Source organism: Podarcis cretensis (assembly GCF_951804945.1).
Source record: "Podarcis cretensis genome assembly, chromosome: 14".
Lineage (NCBI taxonomy): Eukaryota > Metazoa > Chordata > Lepidosauria > Squamata > Lacertidae > Podarcis > Podarcis cretensis.
In genome coordinates this window covers 14,189,788-14,203,666 of record NC_137183.1, presented here as the reverse complement: position 1 = coordinate 14,203,666, position 13,879 = coordinate 14,189,788, and the positions used below count along the sequence as shown (strand labels likewise).

Genomic DNA, 13,879 nt, shown 5'->3' with positions numbered 1-13,879 from the left:
GACGCACCAGACCACAAGACGCACCTAGTTTTTGGAGGAGGAAAACAAGAAAAAAAATATTCTGAATCTCAGAAGCCAGAACAGCAAGGGGGATCGCTGTGCAGTGAAAGCAGCAATCCCTCTTGCTGTTCCGGCTTCTGGGATAGCTGCGCAGCCTGCATTCGCTCCATAAGACACACACACATTTCCCCTTACTTTTTAGGAGGGGAAAAGTGAGTCTTATAGAGCAAAAAATACGGTAAATTGTAATATAGTATATTGTTGTATAATTTTGTGAAATATGTTTAATAAAGATTTTTTAAAAAATAATTTTAAAAAAAGAAACCCTGGAGAGCTGCTGACAGTCCGTGTGAGCAGCACAGAGCTAGATGAACTGGTGGGTCTGATTCAGCATAAGGCAGATCCCCATGTTCCCTATGGTTTAGACTCAGGCATCCCCAAACTCAGCCCTCCAGATGTTTTGGGATTACAACTCCCATGATCCCTAGCTAACAGGACCAGTGGTCAGGGATGATGGGAATTGTTGTCCCAAAACATCCGGAGGGCCAAGTTTGGGGGTTCCTGGTTTAGATTCTTGCTTCAGCCTCCTGCTGCTGTTACATTTGCAGGCCCTTTTCTGCGGTGCACCTGCTCTTTTCCTGAAGCCACACATTGCATGGACTGACTTGCAAAGGAGATGCAGGCTGTCATGTCCTGTTCTTGGATAGTGTGTTGGATTGGTCAGCCTTTTGTTCCCCTTTCCATTTCTTCTGTTTTGGTTTAATGCTTTTTTTGCAGCACCTGTGATGTTATGGCTACACTCTTCCCAAACTGATTGCCGACCACCCTGCAAGCTAGCATTTATGCTTTAAATCACTGGTTCACAATCTGCAGCAATGAAGCAGATTTAAAGAAAGAGTTCTTACCAATTAGTTTATTCAATCATCACAGTGAAAGACAAAGGAATGCAGTCTCTCTCCAGATCAGTGGTTCCCAACCTTTTTTGGCCATGCCCTACCTAGGCCTCTCTAAAATCCTGATGCCCTCTCCATGACATGTAATTCTTATTATTCAAAAAGTGAACTCCTATTCACATGGAGGAAGCCTAAAAGGTCATTAATTTGGTCTAACTCATTCTCAAATTGCCCCCCTTAAAAATTAAATTGCCCCCCTGTGGGGCATATGCCCCACATTGGGAACCACAGCCTTAAATATTCTGTATGTACCCCTTTAGATGCTTCTTTCTCTGTGTGTTTTTCAGTGTCTGTCCACATGGATGTATTTGCTCCAAAACAGAAGTTAGTGTAGCCCAGTGTTACCCAACCTAGGGCCCTCCAGATGTTTTATATTCCAACTCCCATCAGCTCCAACCCACATGGCCAAGTCAGGAATGAGGGGAGATGTAGTCAGAAACATCTAGAGCAGGTTTTGGGAACCTTTGGCCCTCCAGATGTTTTTGACTTGGAACTCCTGCCATCCTTAACCATGGGGCGTGCTGGCTGGGTCTGATGGGACTTGGAATCCAACAACAAACAGGGTGGTGTAGACTGAAGAGAACCATATGTTCCATTTAATTTAAACTTGGTGCCTGAAGTGGAGTAGAATGCCATCCCCCACCTTTTCAGGTGGTACTATAAACATCCTACTTTGATAGGGGGCAGAGATTGATTTGGCCTTGGGAAGACTATATTCCAATGTTCAGCTGACCCAATGATTGCATATCAGCCACATGTTGTTAGAAAGTGTGATGACATTGGAAAAGAAAAATACTTATTATGCAGTTCCCTTTTGATGGCACAGAGTTTCTTGTTGCTGCTTTTCGTTACAGGAAAATATAATTTTTCCTGCCATAGGTGGGAAGTTTGGGAACTAGTGCTGTAAACCACTAAAAGTCCTGATACTTGTTCCTTTTCCGGTGATTTCAGCATTTCTCTTACAGAACAAAGGGAAACATCTCTATCAGTGAAACATATCTGCTTGTAAAAACAAAGTTTTCTTTTATGGCTTCCCATGAGAACAAAATCTTATTTAGTTTCTCTGATGACACTCTTAATTGTTTTTGCAGACATCGATGAGTGCTCCTTGAACCCGCTGCTTTGTGACAATGGGCAATGCAGAAACACCCCTGGAAGCTTCACTTGCACATGCCCTAAGGGATATGTGTACAAGCCTGATCAACAAACATGTGAAGGTAATTGAAAACATCCCTTTATGTTATAGCTATTCTGAGCATCGGATTATTATTTTTTTAAATCACCCTATCTCTGGAGTTATATTTGGATCAAATAAAATGTGGGCTTATTTGCCAACATTAGGGATGAATTCCATTTAAGGCAGACTGGAACTGTTGTATTTTTATAAGTATGCCAGGAGACTTTTGACTTTGTGTATTACGTTTGGGGTGGGGATATATAATCTGCATTCCCAAAGGATATTTCGGGTGGGAATTTAGCTGCAGCTAGGTGTTCAGTGATCCCGGGGAATGGGAAGATCTGGTTTCATATCCCAGAGGACTATTGGACTCAGTGGGCACCATTGCTGTCCTTCAGCCTTGGCTCCCCAGTTTTAAATGAGAACAGCTGTGACCAGCCTTGTAGGATTATTGCTGGAATGACTAAAGCAAGGTCCCTTGAAACTTTGGGGTAGGCAGTGGACTGTGTGTGAAGAGTGCATAGATTTGCATTTTTACTGTATGCATAAAGTAAAGTTTGAATTTATAGGGTTATTTTTTTATGGTACACAGGTGCCTTGGTCCTACATGTACCTTGGCACGTGCATGGTGCTTCTGTGTTTTCAGGCTACCCTAAGTACAAGTTGAAACCTATACAGTAAATTGGAGCAATGGGATGATTTTACTTGCAGGATTACCTTACCCTCTTGTATGCTCACTTCAATTTGCAGAACTGTAACTCCTACTGAAGCCGCACAATACTTGTTCTGCACTTGTAAGAAATCAATATTTTAGTATATCAGCACTGCACTTTGGAACTCCCTTCCTATTAACATCAGGCAGAAGCCTTTGATGTAATCTTTTTGGCACCTGCATAAAACATTTTTTGTGTTGGCAAGTCTACACATGCACATAGAGTGCTGGCATGTGTCTTGATTTCTTTTTGCTACATTTGATCATTTTTGTATGTTTTTGAGTATCAGCTTTTAATTGTCTTTTATTGATAATTTTAATGCTTTTATATTTTTATAAACCACCTAGAGGTTTCCTTAGAATCAAATGTTGTGAATAAATAAATGTGGCTTGAGGGTGCAGGAGACAAATTCTATGACAGATGGTGGGTTTGCCACAGGTGGATTGTGGATTACTAGCCGCAATCTACAAATCTGATTCAGCAAGAGAATCCTTTTGTTTCTAGATGACCAGACAGAAAGGAGGAATCTGAAGCTTTGCTGGTCACTAATTCTCACTGTTTCTCTTCTAGATATTGATGAGTGTGAATCCAGCCCCTGTATTAATGGTGTGTGCAAAAATATTCCTGGCTCTTTTGCCTGTGAATGTTCCCCTGAAAGTACTTTGGATCAAACGAAAACCATCTGCATTGGTAATTTCTTCTTCTGAGCTGTCTTTATTGGCTAGAAAATATTTTTCTTACAATTGGCATACATATATCTTATTCAGTTTTCAGGAAGCTTTTGAGAATAACCATGAAATAGAAGTGAAATAAATTTAAGAGTATTTCAATCATTGCTTCACTGTTTACTTGAGCATATTAAAAAGTGTCTATAGAGTATCCTTTCACATTGCATTAAAAATTGCAGAGGAGGTATTGTAGTGAATCAGCAGATATTGAAAGACTGACCTGACATTCTGAGCTGGAAGGAGAAGAGGTGGCAACTTTATAAAGTTGCTGTGGTTTGGGAATAGATGGCAGGTAGCTGGGTGTGGCGGCATCAGGCCAAAGGTCCTCCTAGTTTAGCAACCCACAGGCAGACCTGAGTGAAATAACAGGCTCCTTGCTCATAATCCCCAGCACCTGGTATTCAGAGGCCTCCTGCCTGTAGTACTGGAGGAAGATGGGAAAAGACAGACAGGGCCGTCTTTAGCAGATGCGGTGCCAGGGTGCAAATATCTGCCCAGTGCCCCCAAATTACCACGGATAGTGGGGGAGGGAGGGGTGAAGCTGCACACTGCCAGCCATGGAGGTGGCGCAACTCTCCCCATACCACTGTGGGAGAGCAATCCCCGCATAGGCTTGGGAGGGAAGCTGCGTACCCGCCAGCCATATAGTTGGCGGGGCGCAGCTTCCGTCCTAAGCCTCTGCGGGGATCGCTCTCCCAGAGCGACCGGCACCCTGGCGCAACGCACCACTAAGCCCTATGGGAAAGATGGCTCTGAAGACAGGAACTGATTTTATCTTCTCAAAAACAATAAGGAAGCTCCAGACTAAAAGACTGGAGGGTTTTGGCAACAATGTTGGCACCCCTCTGTCTTCAGAGACAATTGAGTGAGCCTCAAGGGGTGAAATCAAACTGCTGCGTAAGCAGCACCAAAGTGAACTCCCCGGGGTGCAAGCCTGGGCAGTATGCTTCGAGGTCCTAAGCTGCCCAGATGACAAGACCTCTATCTTTTTTTTTTTAAAATGATATTTATTGAAGTTTCCATTAGAACACAAAAAAAACACAAACATACACGAACAAAATACAAGTATAATTTCAGTCCTTTTTTTCTCTTAAACCTTATTTCCTCGACCTCCTCACACCTCCCCCTTCTGTATTATAATTTCATTACTATCCACTCAACAAGTTCTTATCTTATTTCTCAACCTTAACTTAATAATTTTGTTATATCATGCTATTATTTTCCTTTTCTTCTTTCTTTCATTCCTCAATTTATTTTTAAAACCTTATATCTATTTAATTTAAAAAACCCAATTTTAGCTTAATCTTAAACCTTTTTCCTAAAGTCGGCCCAAATTTCCCGTCCACGATTTTTCCACATTCCATAAAAGTTACAAAAAAGAAATAAACATATAAACAAGATCTAAGCAGATTATATCACCCTTCGGATTTCCAAATCCCACCCTCCCTTTCCCGGTTTTGATCCCCAAATCAGTGTCCATAAATGCGTCCATTTCTCAGCCTGGATCCCAAACACCTGAGGCTTTTAAACCTCTCTCAGTTTCTCTCTGTCGGTCTTTTTGACAGTCCTTTGTTTTCAACACCAACTCTCGAAGAAGCTCTGTCCCAATAATGTCCATTTTTCTTCCCAGCAGGCCTCCATATTTAAGAATGGAGCTCAAGTTTTGTTTCTTAAATCTTTTAAATCTATATGTCCCAAAAGCTCCAATTTCCATCTCAATCAAATTTATGCTACCAGGCCTCTGGTCCAGCTTTGTCTTCTGCAACATTGTGGCTTCATCTTTAATTTCCAGCAAGTCCTCATATGTCTCTTGGGATTTTTCAAACTTCGTTTCCCCAGCTGCAGCAGTTTCTGTTTCAACTTCAAGGGCTATTGGTTCAGAGACGAAAACTTGTGTCAAATCTCTTCCTGTTCCCACAAGATTGTTTACTGTATCATTCAGTGCTGTTGCCCTTGTTGTTAAGATGTTGCTCTGCTCCTGGAACTTTCCCAGGAGATAAAAAGTCCTGTTCAGCTCAGCGAGTATTTTTCCACTTACAGCCATTTCTTGCAGTATTCCAAAACTCCCCTCTAGGGGGATTCTGTTTACTTAGTGTCTTTAAAATTTCAATCCAATAGACCAAAATGTAACTTATTTTCCTTTGCTTCCGACAATTTAAATCCAAATCTGAGAAAATCTAACCAGCAGAATCACCAAAAGCAGCGTTTTCTTTTATTTCCCAACTTTGACAGCTAGTTTGACAGCTGTCAAAGTCCGTATCTTTCCAGCAGGCTCTTTCACAGATCGCACCCGGGTCCCGGGGGGTTGCACTTTAATTTAAACCAATTCTTATCCTCCAGCAAAATCAAACATACTGTCCAATCGCGAAGATAGTAATTTTTCTTCCGAAAGGGCAACTTTTTCTCCCAACTTTAGTTGGCTGGTCCTTGCTTTAGATTATCTACAAGGCGGGGGGGGCGGACTTCCTTTTTACACTTCCCCCGATCGTGCCGAATTTTAAAAAAGAATTTCCCTTTTAAGTCCAATTTCTGTATTACTCACGGGTTGTTGCTTTTAGTCCGAATATTGAAGGAAAAAGTCAGTGCTCTCCATCCATGGCATGCGGCTTCGCTCAGCAGGGGAAGCAGAGGACTTTCAGCACCGCGCCGCTCCCCGCCTCCGTTCTGCAGCCTTTAAAAGGGCTACTTTGCGGGTTGGGGGGGCACTAATGGTGCCCGCCGAGTCGCCACGTCCACAGGCATTCGCACCTGTGGTTTTTAAGGGTCCCCGCGTCGCTGGCGCGGCAGAACCCGATCCCTACTGAGCCGATTCCCTCCGGAGATCGGAGGGAATCCGCCATTAGATGTTGGCACTAACCCGGAAGTTGACAAGACCTCTATCTCTGTCTTGCTGATGTGTTCCAAAGGAGAGCAGAGGAAAATGTTTGGCACCAGCTCGACCTGTCTTCCTGGGTTGGTTTTTATGAGGATAACTGAGTTAGTTTTCACGAGTATTCACTCACACTGGGTAAAGATATTTGAATAGTCATACATGATACATTGCTAAATGGCAACATCTTATTTTATTTTTATTTACCTTTGCAGAGACTGTTAAAGGCACGTGTTGGCAGACCATAGTGAACGGCAGGTGTGAGATCAATATCAATGGGGCCACTCTGAAATCTCAGTGTTGTTCCTCGCTGGGTGCTGCTTGGGGTAGTCCCTGTGTTCCATGTGAACGAGGTAAGACCATTTTGCTGTGTCCTTGGCAAATTATTATTTGGAGCATTAGAAGAAAGCATCCAATAGAAAGGGCAAAATCACCTCTGGATGTTTTAAGGGGGGGGGCACGGTGGCTGGATGGTCATTTGCCAGGTGGGGTTCAAGCTGAGCCCTCACTTTCATGACATGACAAAGCCCTAGAAAATATGATAGTCTGTGTAAGCTCAAAGCCATTACTGCTATCTTCCCCTCATCACTTAAAAGTCAGCAGTGCGTCTAATGATGGCTTTGCTCCTGTCTGCTGATTTCAGAATTGTTTTTACAAGCATTTTCAGATAAGTCTTTTGGGGGTGAGTGGGATGCACCTGAGCATTATGAACTGCACAAGTCAGTATTCTTAACACTTGGATTATGAACTCTGGCAAAATCACCCAAGAAATCTTGGTTTAGAAGGAAGGATTGCCGGGTGAGGGTATGAAACTAGAACCCCAGCATATGCCTCATCAGAAATGCTGAGTCTTCCTGAAGCTTTCTGCTTTTCTGATCAGCTCATCTGCCTCAGTCCCTGGAATGTCTGCTTATCATGGAACCCAGGTACATTCCAGAGGAGTTTAGGTACATGTACTATACTATTGATCTGTTTGAACTGAGTGTGCATCCTAAATCACACCCTCTTGCAGCTGCACATTTCTGGAGAAGTATGCTAATGTTGGGCTGTCTTTCAAGAAAGCTTGTTTTCTGCTATTGATCATCTTCCAAGAAACCCTGGGTGCTTTAATATCCCCCCTGGAAGATCCCATAAGAGTCTGGGTCAGATGTTGTTGTGATCATGGCCTGATATAGTGCATGCTAAATGCTTTATTTGTTTCATAAAACTTATACACTGCTTGATTGTAAAACACCTCAAAGCGTTTTACAAATGTTTGCTTTGCAGGAAAGTACTAGGAAGCTTGGAACCTTCCAGCTCTGCCTCTTCCATTTTAGTGGCTCGACTCAATTGCTTAAACTGCATCTTGATTGAGACAGATCTCTCTAAGGGTCTACATTAATTCCTAGCATGATTATATTAATTGTGATTAAAAGGGGATGTGCATTACTGTCACACTTTACAGAACACACTGCAATATTTAGTATATATTGTTGCAGACCACCTCAATCTTCACAAACGATGTGAGATTCCAGAGGTTGCAGGCATGCCTTACCCAGGGCCTGTGTTTCCTTTTGGATGATGAGGCAAAGTGGAGACTGTGGTGTCTTTATGATACATGGTTTATTTACACATATATACAGCCTGAGTCTAGATGGAGAAATTCAACACATTATACTCCAAGAGGCTCACTTGCTTCTCCCATAGGTGCAGCAGACTTGGGTCTAAGAACAGAGAAACCAGTCGTGGTCGCTGTTTCTTTATTACCACCTGTTCCCCTGAGCCTACATGGTGCTCTTTGTTCTCCTTCTTCCTCCTTGTTGCCACTAGCTCAGTGAAACTATTCCTCTCTAGCCTACATAATCCAAACGGAAATTTTAAACCTTTTTGGTCTCTGTCCACTAACACACAGCTGGAAAAAGGGCTCCCCCCTCCCTCCTTGCTGTCTGGCACTGAATGTCTTGATGGCTCATTTTTTGTTAGATTAATGACTCGGCCATCTTCAGGAGATTACCTCATGAGGAAGCTGTCCTGTGTTATTTACAGCTTGAACCCCTACTGGATCTGGGAGTTCAGTGCTTGCAGTTTAACTCCCGAAACCTAGATTAAATTCTAACAGTTACTAAAACTGGAAATTATGGGTAACCTTGCACCCACAAACTCTGGCAAACAAAACTTACAGCAATATGTTAAGGGAAATGTAAGTCGAGTGGTTAAATGTGCCTAACAACCAGCCTTTGTGCACATTCAACAGGCCTTGCAGAAAATGTGCACATTATCTGTCTAGGAAGAGGGAATGGTGCACATTATGCAGAATGGCTGCAGAATGTAGAATATTCGTAGGATTTGTAGAGTTGGAAGGGACTCCAAGGGTCTTGCACATTCCCAAAGACTAGTGGGAGATTATGTATATTTATCCAGGAAGTGTGCACAGTTTTCCATGGATGGATGTGTACCGTGACAGGTTGTTATACACATTACCTGCTCAACTTACATTACCCCTAACATGTACATTGCATACATGATAATTTTGTAATGTACAAAGGGGCCTTAAGCAAACATACCACATAAATACTGTGTAATAAGTGGGTTTAGTCTTAACTTTTTATTAGAGCACTAATTGTCAAAAGAGAACAAAGTGAGACATCCTTATGAGTATATATGCTTAATATTGCACTAAGAATCAGTGTTGTGTCCCTTATTCATGCTGCAGCCCCTTCCTTTAACTGTTATTGCTCATTTAATTGTTGTTATTTTGGAAGTTTCCATGCAGAAGAGGTCTGATCTGTGTTTCAGATGCAGTTTCATGTTCAGTGAAAGAAATTTGAGCTTTGGACTACAATGTTCTTTGCTTCTCTTTTATAGATCCAAACTGTCCGAGGGGATTCTCCAGGGTAAGAGGAACACAGTGTGAAGGTATGTATTATTGCTCTGGAACTGGAAACATGTTAGTGGAGAAACAAAAAATTCCAGTGCCATTTCTCACATTGCTACGGAAGATCACAGTGTCTAACAAATCTTTAGAGCTTGGATGAGGAATTAGATCTGGCCTGGTAGGCAGGATCCTTATCTTGTCCAGCTCTCCTGTGAACCAAATTTGACAGGTGGGCAGCCTAACGCTGCAATTACCTGGTTTTGTCCATGCAGATGATCATTGGGCATAACGCCACTCATGGACCTATGGGAGTTCCAGCAATCAGCTAGTTGTTGGGACTTGTATATGCCCATGTGCATGATCCTCATATTCTTTTGCATGCATGGTACAGGACCTGTAACACACAACCCTACTTAGAAACTTTTCAGGTTTACAAAGGCTGCTTAAACCCCATTGGACATCAATGAATACTAGCATGTTAATTCATGGAACTGGAAATGAAACTGATGGCCATGCAATCTCCATAAAGATGTGATCATGCACACCTCCATGCCCCTCTCTTCCTGCAAGAGTAGCAACCATCCATTTCTCAAATAGCTTCAGAGGAGAAGGGTTTGATGTGAGAAGTTGTGGTGTGACACCTAGGGCTGCAAAAATATCTAGGGTGTGTTGTGTGACCAATGGTTTGCACGCACACATAGAATCAGGCTGTGTAGACTGCCCTTCGCCTAATGCATGTGATATGAAAGTATTACTGCACTGGGAGTTGGGGAGAGAAGTGGGGGAGAGCTGGCAAATAACCCTTGAGATCTATGAAAAACAGATATGCACTGGGATCTAGGAGAAGCCATCAAGGTGAACAAGGTCCCATGGCAATTACACCAGCGGTTGGGGAATAGGAGACGAAGCGGAAATGCTCACTGAAGAAGTGAACTGATAAAAAGACCGATGTGATAAAGGCATGGAAAGCAGTCATGAGAAAGTCTAAGAAGGCGCTGGTGGGGAACCATGTATGGTCCAGCAAGCCAGAACTTTAATTCCCTGCACCCCACAGGGCGAATTTGTCAGGTGGGTAGCACCACTCATCTCAGGTGACTGAAAAGGTGGGTTGTCCCATCCACCTGTCAAGGTTGCCCTGTGGGCTAGGGCTAGGGCTCTGCTTTGCCAGTGCATTTCTCACAGGATTGAACTCTCCACTCACCAGCTGATGAGTGGAGTCTTCCGTACTGCTCTTTGTAGCGGTCTGCTTTGCTAGCATGTCCCTCAAAGCAGTGCCCAGCAGGATTAAGCCCAGACCCCCTTCCATCAGCTGTGATGAGAGGTGGATGTCTAAGGCAGTTAAAGAGATGCTGTATACATGTCTACTCCATGATGTCTTCCCCTTTGGTGGAGCTCTTTGTCCTGACCTATGGCACCTTTCCCTTACTTGCGCCATCACTGTTGGAGACTGTGATGAGTACCCATAGCTACTGGTTGAGCACAAGGTATCTAAATGACAGCAAGAATCTTGCCCATTATTCCTCTTCTCAAAGTTCCAATGGTTTCATACTGTATTGGGTCATGGTGACTAGTGCAACCTGACATGACAGAGCAGCTGAAATATTTGAAAAACAAATTATTCCCATATGTGTCTTGTAATAGCTTTTATTTTATTTTTTTTAAAAAAGCAAGGAGGAACAAATTTATCTCCCTCCCTCAAACTTGTCCCTTCTCTCTCTCTCTCCAAATAATTACCAAATATCTTGGAAACGTTTCTACCACAAATCCACTGTACATAGCTTATATGATCTCAAGAGAGATGTTGCCCCACCTATTCCAAATCACAAGAACATGTTTGAGTGCTGAGAGATGGAAAGTTATTTTTCCAAGATAGTGGCCACAGGATTTTCTCACATATAACTTGCAGTAATTTCATATTGATCGATCCAGCATATTTTCCAGCACCCAAATATATCCGATTCACTTTCCACTACTTTCTGACATGTGGATGGAACCCCATAGAATTTCAATCAGTTTAAGCATTTTTTCAGAGGAGGCGATTCAAGAAGATCTTCCCTAGAGGCTGCCGGTTCCTATGGCTTGCCTGCTGTGCAAAAAAACAAACAAACTTGACTTGTCCTGCTGTTGTTCTTTTAACAGCAGCTTGATGGAGCAACAGGTAGTGCTTTCAACCTGCTTGTTTGTATTGTCCCTTGCTAATATCTGTCATTAAAATTATAGTGGTGGGTTGAAAAGTCGACAACTCTACTATTACCTAAGCTTTTATTTTTTAAAAAAACAAAACTATTTCACCATCATCCCCATGGCTTGGTTACGCAACACCTGACCATGTCATTATCTATCAACCTTGGTACCTTTGACTGCAGAATGGAAAATGGCCATAGTTCAGTGCTAGGCAATTTGCTTTGCATGCTAAAGGTTCCAGTTTCAATCTCTGATACCGCCAGGTAGGGCTAGAAGGGTCTTCTGGCTGAAGACCTGGAAACGTTGAGCTAGATGGACCCAATGGTCTGACTCAGTATAAGGCAACTTCCTATGCTTTCTTCCTCCAGAGTCACTGTGTCCAATAATGAAGCTCTTCCTTAATTTTTTTCTTTTCTAATTGTTATCCTTCCTGTGGCCACCCGCAACCTTCTGTCTACTGTGGTTGACGTTTGTTTTTTAAGACAAAGCAATCCCTTAGATGCAGGGAAATGAAGTTAATTCTAACTATGGGAAAACGTGGTTAATTTTAAAGTTCTTGAAAGGCAAATCATTTCCACATGCGAATATTCCACATGCGAATATAATGCAGCCTCATTTTAGTGGTAGCCTATAGTTCTTGGGGTGCCCGCTGTCCCAAGTTTTCTGATTCTCCTCCTGCCTCTGTGAATCAGTCTGCTTAGAGACGGTGCAGCCCATAGAGTAAGGCTTACGGTTTCCCTTTGGCTTTGGATATAGCTGGATCAAACCACTTCTAACCAAAATGTACTGCTTCAAAACCAAAATTAACATGTTATTGTCATGCTTGAAGAGACTGTTTAGTATGATGGAAGTATTGCACTCCTCTGCCTTGTAGACATTTTTAAAGCATGCGTTTCCGGCTTTTTGTTTAAATAGATATCAATGAGTGTGAAGTGTTCCTTGGAGTGTGCACAAATGGACGTTGTGAAAATACTATGGGATCCTTTGTCTGCCAATGTCCCAGTGGTATGACTCTGGATGCAACTGGACGGAGATGTATTGGTAAGCATGAGAGGACCTTTAATCGAATCTAGTAGGCTGTGAATGAAACCCTGGGCTCCAAAGCTTAGTCAGGATTTCAGCTTGGGCAGGGACATATTCATTCTCTTCTGCAAACCAGAGAATACTCCCCTGGGACAATTATTTTGTAATCACAGATATAAGGAAAAGACCAATGGGTGGGGACCCGCACACTTGGGGCCAAATGTGGCCCTCCACTCCCCCCATCTGCCCTGCTTTGAGCCCTCAATGGCTTTTTAATGGCTTGAATGTGTCAATAATAATAATAATACCCCGCCATCCCCGGCCAAGACCGGGCTCAGGGCGGCTAACACTGAATATAAATACAGTAAAAACATTAAAAACAAAAACAGTTGATTAAAATATAAGTTAGAATACAGTTTAAAATGCAGCTTAAAATGCAGCCTCATTTTAGTGGTAGCCTATAGATCAAAGCCATGAGGGGAGAAAACGTCAAATATTCACCGGGGCCAACTATCCATGCTGGTCCTACATGGGTCAGCAAAAAGAGCTGAGGGAAAATTTATATACAAATCCCATATAAGAGGTTCCATCAAAAAATAAATAAATAAATAAATAAATAAATAAATAAATAAATAAATGGGTGTTTTTAGACTTAGTCTAGCCCAAAGGCTGGGCAGAACAGCTCCGTCTTGCAGGCCCTGCGGAAAGATGTCAAATCTTGAATGACATGCTGGCCTTCTAGGGGACCCCTTGACTGCTGGGTGCTATGAAGCCACGTGATGAGTGCATTTCATTTTGAACACGCCTAGCAGTGCATCCCGAGAGTTCTTGGAATGTGATACTTGCCTCCCCGGGGTCCCATTGCCCACCAGGCAAGGATTTTGGAAGGGAAAGATGAAAGGGAAACCCCACTCATCCTTAGGAAACTGGGTTCCATTGGGGTAGAAGGCAGGCTTTGTGGGTTGTATCCAGTGTTAAAGTCACTTAGTGGTGGAATTGTTCTGCTGGTTACTCTGTTGTATAATAGATGACACAATCCGTTGCGCAATGGGGCAACTGTTGTATTGGATCCGTCTGTTGTGCACTCTTCCACTTGCATGAGAACCCAACCACTTGTAGACACAGAACACTGGGTACAGCCATGGCTGCCGTTGAGTGCACCCATTTGCTTTTTCAGTACGGTTGATGGCAGCTATTTCCTCTCATGAGAAAAGGAAAATACTAGAAAGGGAAGACTGTCATGCTGAAAGGGTGACATACTTGTATCACTGTGTGGTTCAGCCTCTATGAAGAGGGATCCCATGGTGGAAGGAAAATGGAGACATCCCTCCAGGGCAGTCTGCCTTATATGGACTCCCTGTTTCTCTCTCCATATGAC

The 13,879-nt window shown here is 42.8% G+C and overlaps 1 protein-coding gene across 3 annotated transcripts in view; it reads left to right on the top strand.

Moving 5' to 3' along the window:
- The window catches only part of FBN1 (fibrillin 1), a 215,608-nt gene that overhangs the window by 118,373 nt on the left and 83,356 nt on the right, over positions 1-13,879 (top strand). For all 3 annotated transcript variants that reach the window (XM_079953094.1, XM_079953095.1, XM_079953096.1), the window contains 5 exons: positions 2,045-2,170; positions 3,414-3,533; positions 6,656-6,793; positions 9,285-9,335; positions 12,394-12,519. In XM_079953094.1, the coding sequence (XP_079809220.1) occupies positions 2,045-2,170; positions 3,414-3,533; positions 6,656-6,793; positions 9,285-9,335; positions 12,394-12,519 (561 nt within the window). The remainder of the gene's footprint in view (positions 1-2,044; positions 2,171-3,413; positions 3,534-6,655; positions 6,794-9,284; positions 9,336-12,393; positions 12,520-13,879) is intronic.